The sequence below is a fragment of the Fragaria vesca genome, unplaced genomic scaffold (assembly GCF_000184155.1).
Source record: "Fragaria vesca subsp. vesca unplaced genomic scaffold, FraVesHawaii_1.0 scf0513160_u, whole genome shotgun sequence".
Classification (NCBI taxonomy): Eukaryota; Viridiplantae; Streptophyta; class Magnoliopsida; order Rosales; family Rosaceae; genus Fragaria; species Fragaria vesca.
Window position 1 is genome coordinate 1,542,372 of NW_004443448.1, and position 20,848 is coordinate 1,563,219.

At 37.7% G+C, this 20,848-nt stretch overlaps 4 protein-coding genes, 1 non-coding gene and 1 pseudogene across 5 annotated transcripts in view; 5 read left to right on the forward strand and 1 right to left on the reverse strand.

The window, feature by feature from the left end:
• LOC101294724 (serine/threonine-protein kinase PBS1-like) overlaps nt 1-1,587 on the forward strand; it is a 4,479-nt gene extending 2,892 nt beyond the window's left edge. The window contains exons 4-5 of the mRNA XM_004310064.1: nt 204-595; nt 734-1,587. Of these exons, the coding sequence (XP_004310112.1) occupies nt 204-595; nt 734-1,222 (881 nt within the window). The 3' untranslated portion in view covers nt 1,223-1,587. The remainder of the gene's footprint in view (nt 1-203; nt 596-733) is intronic.
• A 1,359-nt stretch (nt 1,588-2,946) lies between these two features.
• LOC101295010 (bidirectional sugar transporter SWEET15-like) lies at nt 2,947-5,315 on the reverse strand. Its single transcript, XM_004310065.1, has 6 exons — nt 5,059-5,315; nt 4,614-4,650; nt 4,292-4,502; nt 4,034-4,195; nt 3,770-3,889; nt 2,947-3,676 (listed from the first exon to the last, which is right to left on the reverse strand). The coding sequence occupies exons 1-6, from the start codon at nt 5,111-5,113 to the stop codon at nt 3,344-3,346; spliced, it is 918 nt and encodes a 305-aa protein (XP_004310113.1). The 5' UTR covers nt 5,114-5,315; the 3' UTR covers nt 2,947-3,343.
• A 2,979-nt stretch (nt 5,316-8,294) lies between these two features.
• TRNAQ-UUG lies at nt 8,295-8,366 on the forward strand. The gene has a single exon. It is a non-coding gene; the product is annotated as a tRNA-Gln (tRNA).
• A 149-nt stretch (nt 8,367-8,515) lies between these two features.
• Nucleotides 8,516-9,631, forward strand: LOC101295299 (delta(3,5)-Delta(2,4)-dienoyl-CoA isomerase, mitochondrial-like). The gene is made up of 2 exons (XM_004310066.1): nt 8,516-9,152; nt 9,242-9,631. The coding sequence occupies exons 1-2, from the start codon at nt 8,516-8,518 to the stop codon at nt 9,430-9,432; spliced, it is 828 nt and encodes a 275-aa protein (XP_004310114.1). The 3' UTR covers nt 9,433-9,631.
• Nucleotides 9,632-10,211: 580 nt separating this feature from the next.
• Nucleotides 10,212-12,154, forward strand: LOC101310489 (annotated as a pseudogene).
• A 376-nt stretch (nt 12,155-12,530) lies between these two features.
• LOC101310776 (glycerophosphodiester phosphodiesterase GDE1-like) lies at nt 12,531-14,509 on the forward strand. The gene is made up of 8 exons (XM_004310185.1): nt 12,531-12,630; nt 12,737-12,930; nt 13,062-13,121; nt 13,215-13,295; nt 13,389-13,589; nt 13,823-13,918; nt 14,015-14,214; nt 14,413-14,509. The coding sequence occupies exons 1-8, from the start codon at nt 12,531-12,533 to the stop codon at nt 14,507-14,509; spliced, it is 1,029 nt and encodes a 342-aa protein (XP_004310233.1).
• The last annotated feature ends 6,339 nt before the right edge of the window (nt 14,510-20,848 follow it).

The window sequence follows — 20,848 nt, forward strand, 5'->3', positions numbered from 1 at the left end:
TTCCCCCCCCCCCCCTGGCGGCTGAATTATATTGAACTTTTTTTGCAAATAAGATTGTACAATTTATGTAGAGGATTTTATATACAAGTGATTTTGTTGAATAATCCATGATAAGATTGTACAATTTATGTAGAGGATTTTATATACAAGTGATTTTGTTGAATAATCCATGATAGTAGTTTGATGAGTTTATCCTTCTGCAGATGTTCCTCTAGATAAAGAAGTATTGGATTGGAACACAAGAATGAAAATAGCTGCTGGTGCAGCCAAAGGATTGGAATACCTACATGACAAGGCAAACCCTCCAGTTATATACAGGGACTTCAAATCATCAAATATATTACTGGAAGAAGGATTTCACCCTAAGCTTTCAGATTTTGGGCTTGCAAAGCTTGGTCCTACTGGAGACAAGTCACATGTTTCTACCCGGGTTATGGGCACTTATGGTTATTGTGCTCCAGAGTATGCAATGACAGGACAATTGACAGTGAAGTCGGATGTCTACAGCTTTGGGGTGGTGTTTTTGGAGCTGATTACTGGCCGTAAAGCCATTGATAGCACTAGATCCCATGGGGAACAGAACCTTGTCACTTGGGTAATTTTTTTTCTACTTTGTTTCTTTTGTAGCTCATTTGCCTATAACCTATCTTCTTGTTCTGCAAGGTTTTGTGGTTGTGACAAAGTTGTGTTTGCAAAATAATGAGAATTTGTATGTGTATGTGCACGTCTACAGGCACGTCCCTTGTTCAATGATCGCAGGAAGTTTTCAAAATTGGCAGATCCGAGACTGCAGGGGCGGTATCCAATGAGGGGTCTCTACCAAGCTCTTGCTGTGGCATCCATGTGCATTCAGGAACAAGCGGCCACACGTCCTCTGATTGGGGATGTGGTTACTGCTCTATCTTATCTAGCCAACCAGGCATATGACCCTACTGCTGCATCAGGGCATGGTCATAGAAGTTCTGGAGAAAAGGATGAGAGACGAAGAGATGAGAGAGGTGGAAGGATATTGAAGAATGAGGAAGGGGGAGGATCTGGACGCAAATGGCCAGATTTAGATGGTGGGTCTGAGAAGGATGATTCCCCAAAGGAAACTGCAAGGATGTTAAACCGGGATTTGGATAGAGAACGGGCTGTTGCTGAGGCCAAGATGTGGGGTGAGAATTGGCGAGAGAAGAGACGACAGAGTGCACAAGGCAGTTTTGACGGTACTAATTTGTAGTGCCATTGAGTACAATACACCATGCCTTGTCTACCTTGATTCCTTTTCCTCCTAAGATGTAAGAAGCTGTGTTGTTGTTGTTTTCTGGCTGCTCAGTGTAAGGGAGCTGGTGCATGCCGACACATGTTTTCTAATTTAACCCTTTTCTTTTCTTTTGCCTTTGATCAAAACATGATAAGAAGAAGAACCATAAAAAGAAAGTGTAATTATCTTCTAGGAGAGTGAGAACAGAAGGACAGGACGTTTTGCAAAATTTTGAGAGTAAACACGTCTGGATAATACTGTATTGTTCTTCTGTTGTCGACTCTATGTACCTGTAGTGTTCTTGAACAAAAAAAAAAAATGCATCTCTGGTGTTTTTTGGCTGTTTTGTTTTCTGTCTTCAACCCGTAGACCCCAGTTACCCCGTCTTATGAAAATGGGGTTAAACTATATTACTGGAATAGATTAAACAAATAACATACGATTGCCTCGATGATCTTAACCATACAAAATAAACTTCGAGCCGTAACTTCTACTTTTATGTTTTAATCTTAAGATTGTAACCTAGGAGTGCGGTTATTAGGAGTGCGGTTATTAGGACCTTCAAATTTGCTCAGTATACCTCTCATTTTCTCTACACCTCCGTTTTACTTTTAAATACAAGCATTTGCTCATTAAACCTCTTTTCAAATTTCTAAAATAGCCTTGTTTATGTAATTCACATATATATTAATATATTACTTATTACACCTTTTATTCACTTACTATACCTCTAATTCTTTTTTTTCTTTTTTCTTTTTGAATGCGAACATCCATTCCCGACTTCCATTCTTAAATTTTTTTTTCCCTTTTTCTTTTTAATGCAAACCTCCATTCGCGACCTTGATTTCTTGATTTTCTTTATTTTTTGTATTTTTTTATTTTGCATAAAATGTCACTAGACATTCATTTTTTGATCAAATTGTAAGAAATAATTTTCAATGACATCAATTTTTGAGAAAAGGTAATTCGAATCATAAAGAATACTATTCTTTTAAAAATTAAAAAAGAAAAAGAAGGATTGTGTCTCAAATTTTATTTATCGATCATCAAAAGAATGTTCTTACATGAACTATTTTATATTTTTGTTACTTTTTGTATTTTTAATAATTGATAGATCATAATTTTTGTTAAAAATATTTTTTTCACTTTGTATATGCATGCATGTGACATGTATAATAATATAAATATATAAATGCTTTAATAAGTATGTGGTAAAACTACAAAATAAAAATCAATAAGGAAAATAATAAAAATGTAATCCATTATTATTGAATTAGAAGGTTTAGAGAGAATAAATGTAATATTACTTTTTGTTTAACTAGTGTCCTTAATAGTCATTGTGTAAAAGGATAAATATGTCATTTAATAATTCATAATCGAGTGAGGTCAAGTGAACAAATTTGGAGGTCTCAATAGCCGCACTCGTAAACTAGTTGCTAATCAATAAGGTAGCCATGTTCAAGAAGATCATTAAGGGTAGCCGCACCTAAAGCAAAATACTTGTGGTGTGGTATATATGCAACGAAGGGGGTCGAAAGAAAATTTACGGCAAAATAATAGAACGTTTGTTGTTTCCCAAACCATGTACCCCATCATTTTGTAAGGATCTGAAATTCTGAACGTTGTACACCAAGTTATAAACTAGTCTTCCAATTATTTGCACTTAATTGAGAACTAAAAATTGCCATCCCAATCTTCTTGGAAATTAATCATAGATTGCCAAAATTATAAGCCAATACTACACAGAAGTCTGGATCATTAAGAGAAAGATGAAGACGTACGTACAACTAATTGAAAACTAATATTGCAGGGGCCCTAGCTGACTTAATAGATCTTTGTTAACTATTGGACACAAAATGGTTCTACATGAAAACGAAAAGGACAAACGCAAAACGCATACTAAGTTAATGATTACACAAGTGAAAGCACCATAGCAGCATAGCTGTAGCTTTCTTTGTTCCACCCTTACTTACAGCTGTAGCACAGAAACAAGAAGAGCAGATCGAGATAGTTCAAGCCAGAAGAAGCTATCTACTCCTAGCTCGCGCTAGAAATCAAATCCGACATGTCGTAACTGTTACACTTTGTAGTTGAGCCTCACTCTACACATGGTTCATCAGACTTCAGTTGAAGCTCACCTGATGCATCCATGTCTACCAGCACCACCACGCACTTCTCATGTTCATCACCATCACCCTCCTTATTTCCATCTTTTCCGTCCACGTCTTCGCCGTCATTGCCATCGCAATGCTTAGCATCCACCGGATGAACTTCGGAAGTTGGGATAGTGCTCAGAATCACAATACTTTTCATTTGTTCCGGCGCCCGGAGCTTGTCCTCCGGATCAAATATGACAGGCTTGCGGTTTCTGTATATGGCGTAGAGCAGCATCTGAAGGAGACCCAAGATAAAACCTAACACGTTTGGAAGCTATATGAAAAGAGAAAACTCATTAGTGTGGAAGTGATGAATTACTGAGATGTATATATATGTAACTTTTTTTTGGAAATAATTACTACTTACTGCTATGCATATGTCCTTGAGGAACAATCCATAGGCAAACCACATCACGGCACTCAAAGTAAGGAAGAATGATAAACTGAATGGCATGAATTCAACACTTTTTGTGCGGATTACATGTGCCTGCATTTACAAAAAGAACAGGTAGAAAAGTTAATAATTAGAAGGTAAAATTCATTATATGTAGTAAAGAAGTTTATTGCCACAAAATGATTTTGTCTTGCTTGATATATATTTGAAACAATATTATATGAGGCAGCAACTTACCACAATACTCAACGGCGCAGCGAAAACACAAACGGAAATGGCAACGTTGATCCATCCAAGAACCGGGGCACGGTATTCACTATGAAATGCATACTGTAAAATGACAAGGATCAAGGAGAAGAGTCCCAAGTTCATGAACCCGAGTAACTTGATAGTGAATTTCTGCAGTCGATCAAATTCAGCAATTGTAAATCAGTTAGGGAAGCTATTCAAATATTGATACGTCTAAATCATTTGTAATTTACGTAGCACACGTACCCTTGAAGCCTTGGTTGCATAAACAATGTACATGGCGATGTACAGAGTCTCTATCACACTTCCGAAAGTGTTGATTGTGATGAGCAGCACAGCGTTTTGTTTCAGCATGGCATAGTAAAGCCAAAGCGTGGCACTAAACAGCGCTACCAGATATGGCACCGATTGGAAACCTTCAGTCGATTTCTTTTTGAAGATCCGGTAAAACGTCGGCCTGCAATTACAAAAAAAAAAAGTTAATAATTTAACTTGTGCCTACTACGTAAAAAGAACATATACATAATGCATGTAAAAATAAAAAAAGATTCGTTGATTGATTACTTACACAGGGGCTAAGTAAACCATGAAGGAAATCAGATTACCTGCCATGAGAAGCGAAAGTTTATTAGAAATTAAGGAACTCATTCAACTGGATCATAAACTACGTACCAAGATCATAACTAATCATTAGTATTATATATAGCGGGCATGAGGAAGGTTGATCATGAGATTGCTTCAACAAATAATGTGTAAACATAAGCTTTACCCCTAAATGAAAGATTAGGACAACAAAACAACTTAAGTCTAAAATTAATTTCAATATTTTGTGAGATGTATGGTATTGGCCTATAGTTTTCGGAAAGTCGAAAGACAGAATTCAGAAGGATGGGGAGCTCGAATAATGTGGCCGAGATGATGACCACGACAAGATAACAAATAATGGGGGCTAACTGATCGACCATATAAAGCTGCGTGTTCGTAAAATATGACATACAAATGCATCTACGCACCTAATATCCCAAATGTAAAGGCCCAGGGATGATGAGCGTCTGCTACAGCTGCCATATCTGATATTACAGAGAGAAAAGGACCGGAAAGGGTGATGAACTCAGTTTAATGTAACGAAAACTGAGAGAGGATTGAGGAAGAAGAAGATAGAAGAAGGAGATATATATAGAACTAGAAGGGCCTGAGTACTGAGGAAACCCTAGAGCTCTATCTTTCTCTCTACTTTATCATGCAGAGAAAAATGAAATGCTTGGATGATTCTCAGGTTTGCGCAGCTAGCTCCCTTTATATACACACATAAAGGTGTGTAAAATCAAAGGGGGATTCGATGTGCGTATAAAACTCATTCTAGTTGCATGACACATGGAAGTTTAGTTGGTAGTATACCATAAACTCATTCTCTCAAAAACCACAAGTCTCCACAAGTCTCACCACCGCGCGTGAAAAAGCTCACAGCACCCACCGTAGTAATGTGATTAGAGACCAAACATAAACCCTAAACTCATCATGAAAGCTCTTAACTAATCCCAATTTACGAATCAGTTTCAAAACTAATTGTTTCTTAATTAAGGGCATGAATTTCACGCTCCTGGGATTAGAGTGGAGCTTAACTCGAATACGAAATGAGATTTTTTACGTTACTCTCACAAAGACCGGAAAGGTGTCCGCCCAAAACCAGTAGATCCCTCTTTCACGTGAACTAGGGCTCCGCCAAACGCAGCCTTAGTTTCCCAGCCGTTTCTTCAAAACAAAACACACGCCTCGCCGCGTCAACCCTACTTTCTCACACAAGGTTTGTTTTGTTGCAGGGGAAGCTTTTGAGTCGATTCTGTTAGGCATTGTTTGGTAGTGGCATTAGTGATGGCTAAGCAAGGGCAGCTAGCCTTCACTGTTATGTTTGGGGTTTCGTGTGCATCGGGGATCTCACTAGGGCTCATAATTTTTTTCCTTTTTTCTTTCGTTTTCGTGCTCAAGTTCAAAAAATGAAGCTCCATGTTTTTCTATTTTTCATTTTTTTGCGGTTATGAGCTTTGAGACAAAGAGCAATCATGTGGGTATCATCTTTTGGCGTTATTGCATATCTGGTTGGGTCTAGGAAATGCTAGGTGGAGGGAGAGAAGGAGATATGGCTCTTTTCATGTGTGATTTGTTAGCTTTGCTTATAAAAGCTGAATATATGGGGTGAATATGTGTACGTTGCTATAGTTTTGGTGACGCAATATGAGTATACTTGAAATGATTTGGGCTCTCTTTTATTATCTGGTCGATGATTGCATGAAGAGTGAAAGAGAGAGGCCAATAATTCATTGATTTAGACACATTCATTCAACTTTTTTTTTGATGAGCACATTCATTCAACTTTGCCATCTGCCACCACAACTCCAATATTAGGTGTTCTCGAAATTTCAATCAAATATGACAACGTTTTTCGTTTTAGTGGCTAACCTATATTGCTAGCTCTCTCTTCATAGGATGAAGATGAAGAAAGATGATAAAGCCTAAAGCAAGGCCAATATCAGGGAGATGGCAATTTAATCTTGAATTTGTGATGTTGGCCATATGCATTTATCTCATGCTAATAATAAGGTTTGGTGGCCAACATTTTTGTTAATCGTGGAGGATATTAAAAGTAATCATGATTAATCATAGATCGTCAATATTATGCACAATGCATGTGTAACACAAAATTTTACTAAACAAACAAAATTAGAAACTCAAAAGATGTAAGTTATACCTACGAATTAGCAGCTAATTAAACTAAAACGACAATAAAAACAAATCAGTTAAGTAGGTAATTGGCCGGTATACTATAAAAGACGGCCAATATTGGGTTGATTAACACATTGTTATAAGCATATAAAAGACGGCCAATAGAAATATCTAATGTAAAGAGATGTAATAATGATTCTTGGAAAAACTAATTTGAATTAAGTAAGATCGATCTCTTCACATATATAATAACAAAATATGATTCGATCATGAAACCCCATCCAATTTTATATGTGTAATGATTCATCAAGCACTGTGTATGATTCTAAATGTTTGTTAATTATCTGATCTTCACCAAAAAGAGCTTCCATTGTCTCTGAAAAAAGAAGGCTGACATGCTAATTGGAGACATCGATCAATAATATGTCTATTATATTTCATCTCTCCTGATGAACAAGTCAAAACTTTCCCATTTCCCAGCCACGTACACTAATATAGTCTCGATCAGTAACTAATACCCTAAGAGCATTTGTCGCCAAACCAAATGAAGAAGAAGTTGTGTATTTGGCTTTTGTTGATTTGAAGTAGCTAGCTAGATATATAGTGAAATCCATACGTGGTATGAGTTAGCTGAAATGGATCGAATAGCTAGCTATATATATCTCTATACGTACAAACTGAAAAGGATCTAATAATTACGATATATAGGTTAATTAATTAAGATGGTGCTGATCAAGTCATGAGTACATGAAAATTAATGTACAAGGATCAAAGATTGAATTAACCAATTAGCAGTTTGATGAGACACAGATCGATCGAGGACCAGGGGGCACGGCACTGCTCTATTGCATCATCATTGCGCGTTTACGACATTTCATTTCGATCAGATCGATTTGGGGGCCGGAGTCGAAAAGAAAGCTCAGATTATATATACATGCTTGTGGTAATGGAGTTGCCAATTTGCCATTTCTCCTTCCTACAATTGGCTGGAGTCAGTTCACTTATGTCATAGCAAAACAAAGCGAGATAAGGCGCGCAAATGGTAGAAGATGACGATCATGTTGCATCTAGCTATCTTCAAGCCAATCTCTTTGAGCTTGCCTTTTGATCTTGTTATTGGTGTCAAATTAAGTAGTTTGTGTGCCACAAATATTAATATCAGTTCTAGTTACTCAGAAAAGGCTCTCTACCTAACTATAATCTTTGTGATTATTTGCAAATAGCAATTAGCTCATGAATGATGTAATAATTTTAAACGTATTACTTTCGTGCATTGCAAGAAGAAGCTCTTCCTGAATTGGTTTCAACCTCCGTAAGCTATAACCCTAGCTAGCTAGGAGTTCAAAAAAGTAGCACCAAATAAATGTCATACTTTAACCTGTAGCACTTGAATTATTTCACAATTTCGTACACAACTCTCTTAATTTCCCAATCATTGAAATAACTCCCCTCCTTGATTACAAACAATTATTAACTCTACAAAGAAAATACATAACTAATCCAAAGAAAGCGCCACAAATGCCAACCCGGTTCTATGGTGTAGTGGTTAGCACTCTGGACTTTGAATCCAGCGACCTGGGTTCGACTCCCGGTAGGACCTCTTTTGAATTAATTTCAATTATTTATTTTTAACTTTTAACTTTTTTAATTTACTGTTGGGTAACTTGGTAATTTTTCGTCAGTGTTATCTTTCATTTCCAGACCTTCTCCCATCTTTCTGATCCTCTTCAATCTTCAGCTATCGCAGAAATGGAGAAGTACCAAACCCTAGAAATTGCTCAGAAAAACCCTAACTCCCCAGTCTTCTACCTCTACCTCAATCGCCCCAACCACCGTAACGCCCTATCACGCGCCTTCTTCACCGAATTCCCCAAAGCCCTCTCCTCCCTCGACCAAAACCCCGACGCCAACGTCATCATCCTCACCGGCGCCGGAGACCACTTCTGCGCCGGAATCGACCTCAACAACCTATCCTCGATCGCCGCGGAATCCGTCTCCGGAGACCGCGGCCGCGACGGTGAGAGGCTCCGGCGAGCGATCAAGCTCATGCAGGACGCCATCACCGCCATCGAGCGGTGCCGGAAGCCGGTGATCGCCGCCGTCCAAGGCGCGTGCATCGGCGGTGGGATCGATATTATCACCGCCTGTGACATAAGGTACTGCAGCAAGGACGCGTTCTTCTCGGTCAAAGAGGTTGACCTGGCCATCACCGCCGACCTTGGAACGCTGCAGCGGCTGCCCAGTATAGTCGGGTACGGCCACGCGCTTGAGCTGGCGTTAACGGGTCGGAGGTTCTCGGGTCAGGAGGCCAAGGAGCTGGGCCTGGTCTCTGGAGTATTCGGGTCGAAGCAGGAGCTGGAGAACGGCGTACGACTCGTCGCAGAGGGTAAATCGGTCATTTAAACTTAGTTCCATCAGTGCAAATTAGCTTACTAATTTAGTTTAAGTTTTTTAAACGATTCCTGGTGGTTGTAGGAATGGCTGCAAAGTCGCCGTTGGCAGTGACGGGGACGAAGGCGGTGTTGCAGAGGAGCAGGGAGATGAGTGTGGAGCAGGGATTGGACTACGTCGCCACGTGGAATTCGGCAATGCTGTTATCCGATGACTTAACGGAAGCGATTTCTGCTCACATGCAGAAAAGAAAGCCGGTGTTTGCCAAGCTCTGATATTGCAAATTGTACGCGACGGATCTTGCTCATGTGTTGTATTACCCTATTTTTAAGCTTCAGCTGAAATTTTGAAAATAATTTGGTACAAACATGAGGGTCTGTGACTAAATATATGTTCTAATTCTTGTAATAATTTGCTAGTTGGTATTATAAACATGTCGGTGAGAATTGAACCTATGGTCGAGCCTAGTTTTTCTTATATTGTAAAGCCTTTACGAACTAAAAATGCTGTGCTACAGTGCTAGTACTTTATTGATCTTGCTACATGTCTATATATCAACTATTGAGTAGATGACAAAAATTTTGAGGTATGATTTGGTAGATTAGTGTTTATATCGAGGAACTGAAAAAAAGAAGAAGAAGAAGAAATACAGATAGGGATGCACACCTGTTGTTGACCCGGCTATTAGACATTCATAAGCATATTGGAGTGGGAAAACAACCGCAAGTAGACCAAAAATTTAGGGGATTGAAAGGAGACATGCTTAGAGCTCCGCAAATTGCTGGCTAATATTCAAGAACCAAATAAAGCCTCATTGAAATAGAACATTCTATGTTGATTGTCTAAGTTGTAGGGCTTCCCTTCCTCTATTTTGAACATTGTTTCTTGATCAAATTAGTTGGCAATGGTATTCTACGTGTTGTGGTTCAAACTTTAAATACCAGCTACAGTATATCCATGGATTTCCCAAGCTTTCTGTGTTCTAATTTCCACTCATTTCTTTTGAGTTCCAAAACTTGCAGTTTGCAGGAAGTTGCAAATTCGCAAGAAAAAAATGGCTACGGCCCTTAAGGCTGTGCATGTCTCAGACGTTCCCAATCTTGACCAAGCCTCGGAAATTAATGCGGCATTGGCCCTTATCAAAGCTCCATGGTCGGCACATGGTAAGGAATTTGAATCAAAAAGTTTTTTTTAGCTGGAGGGTTGATAAGTTGTGCGGAAATGAATGATTCTGTGTTTCATGAGTAGGTGTAAATGATCATGATGAAGGCGTAGAGACCAAATGTGGATTCAAATGGCCGAAATTTGTGGTGATGGGACACAGAGGCAGCGGAATGAACATGTTGCAATCATCTGATGACAGAATGAAATCCATTAAAGAAAACTCAATTCGCTCCTTCAACTCTGCCGCTCAATTGCCTATCGATTACATTGAATTTGATGTTCAAGTACTTGTTGTGCCTCTTCATTTTTCATCATTTGCTTTCTTGCTCTTAATATTGGTTGAGCGAAAAGACCCTTCTGTGTAGGTGACCAAAGATGACTGTCCAGTCATTTTTCATGACAGCTTTATCGCCACGGAGGAGAAGGTTAGTTCCATATATCCTACATATCTTTGTTTTCGGTTTTCATAGTGGGACTGCAACTGTGCAATGAGAATGTTTGCCTGACCTGTAATTTGATTTCAGGGTGTTTTTGTTGAAAAGAGAGTTACAGACATTACTTTGCCAGAATTTCTTTCATATGGACCCCAGACAGACCTTGGAAAGGTAATTATCAATGCTGATATACTCATTTTCAAAGTGTAATTTTTGCATATGTTGATGTTCTCTTAACAGAAGTAGTACTTTCATCCAGGTGAGTATCCCTATGTTTAGAAAAACAAAAGAGGGGACAATTTTTGAGTGGAAGGTAGAGAAGGATGATTCCCTATGTACATTGCAAGATGTGTTTGAGAAGGTCGACCGTTCGATGGGTTTCAATATAGAACTGAAGTTTGATGATCAGTTTGTGTACATTGAGAAACAACTCCGACATGTCCTCCAAGTAGTCTTGCAGGTATGCATTTAGTCTTATAAGAAACTTGGTTTGTTTTACAGCACAATTTGTTAATGTTCATCTGTTAGGTTTAGGTATGAAAGTTTGTGGATGGTCATCGACTCGTCGTCTATTGCTCATCCAGTATAGACTTGTCGTTATGTGCATGAACAAGAATAATTTGACCTATTATGCAGCAGGAATAACATCTATAACTTTTAAAGCAGGTGGTAAACAAGCATGCGAAGGACAGACCGATTATGTTTTCGAGCTTTCAGCCTGATGTAGTGCTGATGATCAGAAAACTGCAGAGCACCTATCCGGTAAGATCAACTTCTAATCCATATGCCCTCTCAGCTGGCAAAACAAAAACTGTGCAATTGAATGTTGTAAGACTGAACGAGCTAGTCTCCTCGGTGTTTCACTATATCGAAATTGTCATTTATCCAGGTATATTTCCTCACCAATGGAGGGTCGGAAATTTACAAAGATGTTAGAAGGAACTCTTTGGAAGAGGCAATTAAGGTGTGTATGGCTGGCGGTTTGCAAGGAATTGTGTCAGAAGTAAGAGCTATCTTGAGAGATCCAAATGCAGTAACCCGGATTAAAGACTCCAATCTTTGCCTTCTAACCTATGGCCAATTAAAGTAAGCTCTAACTGCTTTCTTAACAGTTTTTCATTCTTACAGTTAAGGGAACTCATCCAATTAATAACGGGATTCATGTGAATTTTGCAGTAATATACCAGAGAAAGTTTACATGCAACATCTCATGGGTGTCGAGGGAGTGATTGTTGACCTTGTCGGAGAGATCACCGAGGCAGTTTCTGATCCAAACAACTGATCAAAGAATCAAGGGCAGATGCATGAACTTGAATTCAAACTCTTGTTCCTGCTAGGAGCCTATACCACAGTTGATACACCATTTTGGAAGCAATATATGCCACATGGCCAAACCTAGAGGAGCAAACAACTCTTGTGTATTATAGTCACATTAAATCTTACATCAAAATGTAGTTGTATCCAAATAGTTGAGTTCCGAGTTCAAATTCAGTTCATGAACAGATGATTTCCAAATTTTTACAGATGTAAAATATGGTGTACAAGGAAGTTACCTGCAAACTGGGAAAATTTCTAAAAGGGAAAAAAAAAAGAAAAAAAAAGTGTTCTATGGGATGTGTTTGTTATTTCCGTAATTTCAGTCAACTGAACAGCCATATAAAAACCCTCTACCCCCTAGCCCAAGCTATCAACTTTTTCCAGTTTTCTTTCACAGCCAATTTCATTTCTTGAATGAAAAGCTTGCAACTTTCGTTTTTCCAAAGACGAATCCACAAATGGCTCTCAAGGCGCCTCAGCTCTGCTTCTTTCCCAAGCTTCTCCAAGCCCAAGACTATCCCACATTACCCTTCTTCTGCCCGCCATTGATGACTGAAGGTCAGAATTCTAGTCTTTCATTACATTCTCTGCATTCTTGTTCTAAATTTCAAGAAAGATTTGATTCTGAGTTCTGGGATTTTGGGTTCTTGGGTTTTGTGAATAGATGGGGATGATGAAGGTGAAGCAAGAAAATGCAGGCACAAATGGCCGAAGTTGGTATTGATAGGACACAGGGGAAATGGAATGAACATGTTGCAGTCCTCTGATATCAGAATGAGAGCAATCAAAGAGAACTCAATCCTCTCCTTCAATTCTGCTGCTCAATTCCCAATTGATTTCGTTGAGTTGGACGTTCAGGTATCTTTGTACTTCTTTTGGGTTTCCAATTCGTAAACAAGATCACTAATCTTGATGCACCTTCTACATTGTGTCACAGTTTGTTTTCTCAGTAGTCTTGCTTTTACAGTATTCAGAATTTCCTTTTGTAGGTGACCAAAGATGACTGTCCAGTAATTTTTCATGACAACTTTATCGTCACTCATGACAAGGTTAGTTGGTTCTTGATCAGTCACTCTAAATCCACAAGTTCTTGATTTAATCTGCTTATGTTCGTTAGTGTAATTTGTACATATTGGCTTCAGGGAGTTTTCATTGAGAAGAGAGTTACAGACCTTAAGCTACCAGAATTTCTTTCATATGGACCCCAGAAACATCTTGGAGAGGTCATCTTCAATGCCGACTTGTTCATTTTCATATTGAAAATTTTTGTATATGTGGATGTTTTGTTAAACTAGTCTAATGTGATGAATATACAGATGGGAATGCCTCTGTTTAGAAAAATGAAAGATGGAAGAATTTTTGAGTGGAAGGTGGAAAAGGATGCCCCCCTATGCACATTGCAAGAGGCGTTTGAGAACCTTGAGCATTCGCTGGGATTTAATATGGAACTGAAGTTTGATGATCACATAGTCTACACAGAGAGACAGCTCAAGCATGTTCTTCAAGTAATTTTGCAGGTAAGAATGCTTATTCTACAGTCTATATACGTGTAATGATTGTTGTCTTAAGGTCCAATTATTGGTAGAACACAAATTGGAATTGGGTATTTGAACATTATTCTTCTGCAATGTTCATTCAGAATCAGTACATATAGGTTGTTAAAATGGATTGAAAATGAAACTGTTCAACCTCTTTGCTATATAATGTTGAACATACAAGTGGGTATTTTTACTGAAAGTTGTGTAAACAGGTGATAAATGATTATGCAAAGGGAAGACCAATCTTCTTCTCAACCTTTCAGCCTGATGCAGCTCTTTTGATAAGAAAAATGCAGAGCAGTTATCCTGTAAGTAGATCACCTTGATTGGAAAGTTTCATCCAAACTTGGTGTTTTGAATAGATAGAACGACTTCTCAGTGTCTGATTTATAATTTTTACCCAGGTATATTTCCTCACTGAAGGAGGGTATCATCAAATGCATGTTGATGCTAGAAAAAACTCATTGGAAGCAGCAGTTAAGGTGTGCTTGGCAGGTGGTTTGCAAGGCATTGTTTCAGAAGTGAGTGCTATCTTGGGAAATGAAGAAGCTGTAACCGGGATTCAAGGGAACAATCTTCGCCTGTTAACTTACGGCCAACTAAAGTAAGCTCATTTTTCTTCCTAAGTGTCTGTCATCATAATTCCAAATACGTTTTCACTTTTTGCATAAAATGCCTCTTGACAACCAGTTTTATGTTGGTCATCAGATGTGAGAGAAGTTATTGTATACACTAGTTGTATGCAAGAATTTCTAGAGAACTTATCGATCTGACAATGAATTATATGCATGTGCTCTTGCAGTAATATGGTAAAGGCTGTGTGCCTGCAACTTCAGATGGGTGTTGACGGAGTGATTGTTGACCTTGTTCAAGAGATCACAGGTGCAGTTTGTGACTGAGTAGTACCCTAGTACATGAACTCTCATAGGACAACTGACACTTCCTTTCCTAGTAGCTAGAGGTTCTGAGATTTAGTTAGGCCATACAGTCATACAGCAGCCCAAATAGACAAGTAGAAAGAAACTATATCTTGTTCTGTGCATATATAGAGCTACACAAGATGAGTACTGCACAGAGATCACTTTATCAACATGAATTTCAGAAGTTCAGGATTGAATTACTTCTGTTTGATACCTTCTAGAGATGATGTTATTCTCGATGTATACAGCATTTTGTAAAGCCCAGTCCACATTGTATGATGAAAAGAGTATGCAGTAGTATCATTTTCAGACTATTGAAGCCTTGAAGGTTAACCTTAGTCACTTGGAATGTATACGACTATATGAAATCTGTTCTCACCAAAAAAAAAAAGTCCTGACCAAGTAAGCTTCAAACCAAAGGAAAATTCAGCACGCTCGTACTTGATACTCCTGGCCCAACCGTACAAATTCCACCCATTCAATATGTGCAGAGTTTTCCCTGTGAAGTTCCCGTAGAGTAGTGCTTATCCTAGGCTGTGCACAACTGCCTTGAGCCATTTCGACTTGCTGTCGCTTCTTGCGACATGCGTTTAACTGCTCGAGGCCGCTCAAATTTGCGGATTTCGGCTATTAGTAGCTGAATCCGGTGGGTTATGCCTGTGCTTACCAAAATGCATCACTACAGATATAACCCCATATAGAGGTTAGAAATAGTAAGTCAGCAGTAAATTTTCCCTGTTTTTACTAATAGAAGGGTTGTCCTAGAGCTCATGAAAACCTGGAATAAAGTTAAAATCAGGAAGACGATGTAAGTTTGCTTCTGGAAGTAGAATATATACCTTGTAAGTTTCGTAGAATGATTTGATTATAGACGTACGTACGTATCTTTACATGGAGTGATCGAGGGTGATGTTATCAAGTGGGCCAAATTGGTTTCACTTGCCCAAAAAAGACATCCATCTTTGCTACCATTTCAAATTTTGGATGAGCCTTTTGAGGAAGTTTCTTTGTTCCACACAAAGCTCTTTCGATTCGATTCGATTCCAAGTTGGCAGCTCAAGAAAGTAGTAGCAAGGAAGAAAGGTACGTACGTCTCAATCCCCTTGACATGTACAATATACATATACGTACAAGATTGTCATGAATTCATGGGGACAAGTGGATAAGTCGTTATACATTGTAATTAAGAGTTTAACACCATCATTAGCCAGCCCTAATTAGGAAATCACTATGACATTCGAACCTAGCTACATGTCGAAGGACATGCGTACATCATTTTCATCCAACATACTCACAATAACTCACTTTTTTTAATACTTATGTACGTACGACACGGTTAGAACTTTGATTGTACTAATCAATACGAACACCATTTATTTTTCATTCTAAAATATTAAAATATCACACTTAGGCAGTGTAGCTAAGCCACATGATTAAGATAGAGCTTGTCAGATACATTCAAGATACATAGCAAATAAAGACATACATGACTGCTACTTGTAACCTAAGAACCAATCAATGTAAAGCAATTTGGGTGTTGTTTAATCATGCTGGTCATGTTCCAAAATACTGGGCTTAAAATTGCTTGCTAATAAGTGAAGAAAAACAGCTATAGATTCTCTTGTTTGATGCTAGCAGCTAGCTTACGTCTTACATATATCCTCAATTGTAAAACCTAATTAATCTCATGGCCGATACGAAATAGCTTGCTTCAGGCTGGTTGACAACTTGGGTTAGCTTTAAAATCAAGGAAAATGATCCATCTCAATCAAACTCTATAAGATATTATATATGCAGGAATGCATGTTTAGGAAGTAACCAAATGATCTCTGTAAGCCAATTTGCACTGCTAAACAATAGCTGGGTCAACTTTGAAATCAATCTATGGCGACTCCTTGAGATATAATTAAGAAATTTACAGTCTCCAGTCTTCAACCTCTGTTCTAGAAATAAATATATATATTAGTTAATATTTATTTGTGAAACATATGTATATGTCACTTGCCTATATTACAAGCGATTGCTTGCTGCGGATTTTTTTAGTATCATGAAATGAGATCACACTCGTATATTTTTCTTCAGAGACAAATTGAATTTTTATTCATTTCCATGCCCCTAATTGAACTCCACGAAACCCTAATCTTGCATATATAATAATAATTGGGGAACTTTTCATGCATATAAAATTTACTCTGTCGCTGTGCTGAGGCAGCACTAATTAGAAAATGGGAAATGATGGCCTATGAAGAAAAGAGCACATATAATACTAAAATGATTGAGCAAGCATTGTTTTTCTTCTTCAGCATCAAATTTCCCTTTTGAACTCTACCCACCTAATAATTAAGTACAGAAACTACATTTATTACTATTACTTAACTGTCTTGCGCGTACAATATATTAGTGTCATTTAATCTTAAACATCTATATAATATCATATATTCATTTGAAACGGTAAGTAATTCAGTTACTCTAACATAGACGAGAGTATTATTAGTAACTATTAGATTAGGGTAAGAAAAGCATGCAGCAACTTGGATTTAAATAAACTGGTCAATCTGTTATGAACCCAACAAGGGAAAAACCCTAAATTCTTCTAATGCTTTGCGTTTCCTTCAAAGTAACCCCTTTTTATTGGGTTCTGCAAACCCAAGTTTCAAACTTTCTCCTCTCCATTCATGTGAACTTGTAAGCTTTATGTCCAATTCATTAGTCAAAACGGCAATGGTGTACACATCAGGATGCTTGCAACAGAAGAAAACCCTAAAGAGATGAATTCCCACAAAAGTAAAATGACCCAGCAAGAAGAAGAAGAAGAGGAAGAAGAAATACCAAGCCAAACCCCCAAATTTTTAAAAAACAAAAAAGGGTTTTCTTCTCTGATTCATAAGCACACAGAAGAGGGAGAGAAGTGTGAAATATGAGAATCTAGGTTAGCTAGGTTAAGAGGAAGAAGCAGCAGAAAGGGGTTTTCCAGTGACCAACATATTTTACTCGAAACACAATAATTGAATCCTTTGACGTTTCTTTCTTACTCCTTAAAACCCTCTTCAACACCCACACGCAACCTCCATTGACCCCTCCAATCTTCTCCTTCCAATAGAAAACCCCAAACACCAACACCCAAAAAAACAAACCAAAATAAAAATCACAGCCGCAATTTTGCTTACGAAACACCCAACTCAAAACTCCCAACTATTCTCCCTTCCCTTTCCTTCCTCACTTATATATAATCTCAACTTGGCCTTTTCACCACGTTGCTCACTTGCTTGTGCGCATCTCTTATACTTTCGTTTTGGGTTTTTATAATTCTTCTTTTCTAATTAACAGGAATGATAACTCGAATAGTTCTTCATTCATAATTGTATAAAAAAAATATTATAAATTGATAATCTAATGCTTGAAAAGTTAATTTATTTTGTTCGACACTCTAAACAACAACGATGATCAACTACAGAGAAAACCGGCGATGTTCTCTTTTTCCTCTCGATTGATCCAAATAGAACGTCGGAGACATAACAAGTGGAAGTAAGTTTAATTTAATTTTATAAGGGAGAGAAGAAAAGAATTGAAAAGGGGTTGCCCTTCTCCATACGTAGTCAAGCTTTTCTGGAAATGTCAATGTTTGAGGCTCCGGTTTAACTAGAACCTCTCAACCGGCCCACGTTACGTCCCACTTTGAGTTTTCTCTTATGCCCGAACTACCCCTGCTGAGTCAGATGTACTACCACGACTGCCGTTCCGGCCTGCCTTGATTTAGTTAGTTAATTAATTTTTTTCTAACTGAAAATATCTCGGTGGTTCTGTTTTAAATGCATTTCAGTGCAGGAGTCACTGTAATTAAATTATAAGGTTACATGAGTGCTCCAAAGCTTTGATTCTTTTCTTCTATTTTTCATAGTACTCTGTTGCTTGGCAGGTTGAATGACTCTGGATATTTATTTTGTACCAGATTGATGGTATGACGTACTAGTTCAATTTTAATGGCATAACATGATTTGTACTATGGAGAAAAAGTCATAATTATGGAAGAAATTTTGGTGAGGATGAATAGATTTGTCGACGCTGCTGTCATCTTTTATCTTGAGTTAAACTAATGCTAGTACATAGTTCATTTTGTGACTATCTCATAACTCCAACGTCTAGTTCACTAGTAGATAATTAGAACCCGAAGAATCTAACTAGAATGTAAGACAAATATATTTTTATTTGAACCATGATACATCATAGAATATTCAGTATACGATGTGTATCTATACAAACTTTTATGAATCATTAAGATTATATGACACTAATACAAATAAATTATGATCACAATATAAATATTGATCAAATGACTAAAATTACACCGTATACTTACACGACAATATATAATAAAAAAAAAAGACCAATGTTGCAAGGGTTACAGTGTCTCGAAATAATAAGGTAGTTCTGAACGATAGTAAGGACACGTGTATTTTTGTTACTAGAGAGATTGAGTGTGCTAGAATTTGGTTTGGGAAGAAAAGGGGTAGGAGTGTCAATAGGGAAGAGGAGATTCGAGAGATGATCTCCTAAAATTTGCAATTTGCAGCTGATCAAAAATAGTGAGACAAGAAGATTGAGGAAATCTTGAAATGGGGCATCGACTGGAGGTGGCATTTTTGTCACTTACCCTAAATCCGACGTGGGTGCCCGTCGTTTTGGAGGCATGTAGGGTCCCTGACTTTTATTCCCTCACCCACCCCCACACGACGCCATTACGCCCCCAATTACCAAATTACCCTCCTCCAGTTTCCTTTTTGCTTTTCATCTTTTAATTTCTACCAAGAAGAAATAAAACTGAGAGAAAGATGGGAATGGTGATGATAGGAAACGCAACGCAAGTAGCATGTTTCTATTAGCAATGTTTGATACGAAATATTGAGCATAGTTCAACACGCATCGCTATGCGTGTACTCCTATATGTGATTCCATCCAACCCATTAAATACGAGACCAATATTTGGTGCATCAAAATGATCTTACACGAGTTTTGGTCCCCATCCTTGCTAAACTATTTTTATGTAACAAGACAGATTGTTTAATACATCCAAATTAACCAAGAAAGCTTTCTCCTAAATTTATATAGTAAGTAGTTTACTATCAGTATTTCCAACCGTTAGATTTTAGATTAAATGAGTAGACATCTTATATATTCAATTTCATTTCTGAAACATTTTTTCTCCCTAATTTATACACCGGCAATGGTCATGATTTCATGAACATCGTAGTGAGTTCTTATGTGAAGTCAAAGATCTTGAGTCCACTTCTGGACGAACTCGGTCATATGGTTAGGTCTAAATCGCACGATTGAGTTGGACAATGACCTCGATGAATTACAAACATGCTTGAAATTTTTTATTTTGCTAGTTATATATATATATCATAACTACAACTCAATTTCATATCATTTTTTGACATACCAAGGTCCGATTTCATATTGGTAAGAGCTGCTTTGTCTAACGATTGGTCAATAACTGAGAAATTTGGCTTATTTGTTTGGATTTGTTTGAAATTCTTATAACCATTGGACTGAGTACAATCTAAGACCGTCATCCTTACTCAAGCCAATGGTTGTAAAAACTCCAAACAAATCAAAGCAACATAAATCTAAGCAAAGAAGCCAGATCTATAACTGAGAGTTTAACCCTGGAGACAAGTATGTATTTTAAGTTTATGAACCTTTTATCAACCATATATGGTATTTAACTTGTGAATTTCTCTTATGACATATAAGGTAAACGAATAAAACTAGTTGCATTATGGTTGTGGACGTTGTCGTGAGTCACTGCGAAAGTCAAGGGTTGCTGTGTGAAATTGTTCTTTCATTTAGATTGATCTATATAATTAAGGTAAGGTCGACCCAAAATATAGTTCTATATCACTTGTTTAATAATTAATCATGTCAACAAGCTTACAATTCGTTTTGGTTGGAAATGAGATAGCAAACTATCACGATTACGTTAACAAGTTAGTAACACATAAAACCAGTCGGTATCTGGATTGAGGTTCACGAGAGTATTCCAACAAAGTCAGACTAATCTGCCGCCGCAAGCGCACGAACACAAAAGTCTCTCAAACATGTTAGCCACAAACTGATGGAATTCAAGACTAAAACTTTAGACATGGGGTCTCTATTTTAAGTAGCACGACCAACTTTACAATTTTTACTACACCAGGTGGTTAACAAGCTTATCACTTAGATAAAACACTTCTTTTTAACAAAACTTAATTTTTCCCATTTAAATCATGAAATGCCCATTTTAGAAGGAATAATGGCAGTAAATTTGTTCTTACTGTT

Bases quoted from the DNA above. Each gene is read 5' to 3' on its own strand.
- LOC101295299 (XM_004310066.1), top strand. From the start codon at position 8,516: ATGGAGAAGTACCAAACCCTAGAAATTGCTCAGAAAAACCCTAACTCC. The intron at 9,153-9,241 runs GTAAATCGGTCA...TGGTGGTTGTAG, and splicing joins CGTACGACTCGTCGCAGAGG to GAATGGCTGCAAAGTCGCCG.
- LOC101310776 (XM_004310185.1), top strand. From the start codon at position 12,531: ATGGCTCTCAAGGCGCCTCAGCTCTGCTTCTTTCCCAAGCTTCTCCAA. The intron at 12,631-12,736 runs GTCAGAATTCTA...TTTTGTGAATAG, and splicing joins CCCGCCATTGATGACTGAAG to ATGGGGATGATGAAGGTGAA. The intron at 13,122-13,214 runs GTTAGTTGGTTC...TATTGGCTTCAG, and splicing joins TTATCGTCACTCATGACAAG to GGAGTTTTCATTGAGAAGAG.
- LOC101295010 (XM_004310065.1), bottom strand. From the start codon at position 5,113: ATGGCAGCTGTAGCAGACGCTCATCATCCCTGGGCCTTTACATTTGGG. The intron at 3,890-4,033 runs GTAAGTTGCTGC...TTGTAAATGCAG, and splicing joins CTGCGCCGTTGAGTATTGTG to GCACATGTAATCCGCACAAA. The intron at 3,677-3,769 runs GTAAGTAGTAAT...CTTTTCATATAG, and splicing joins TCAAGGACATATGCATAGCA to CTTCCAAACGTGTTAGGTTT.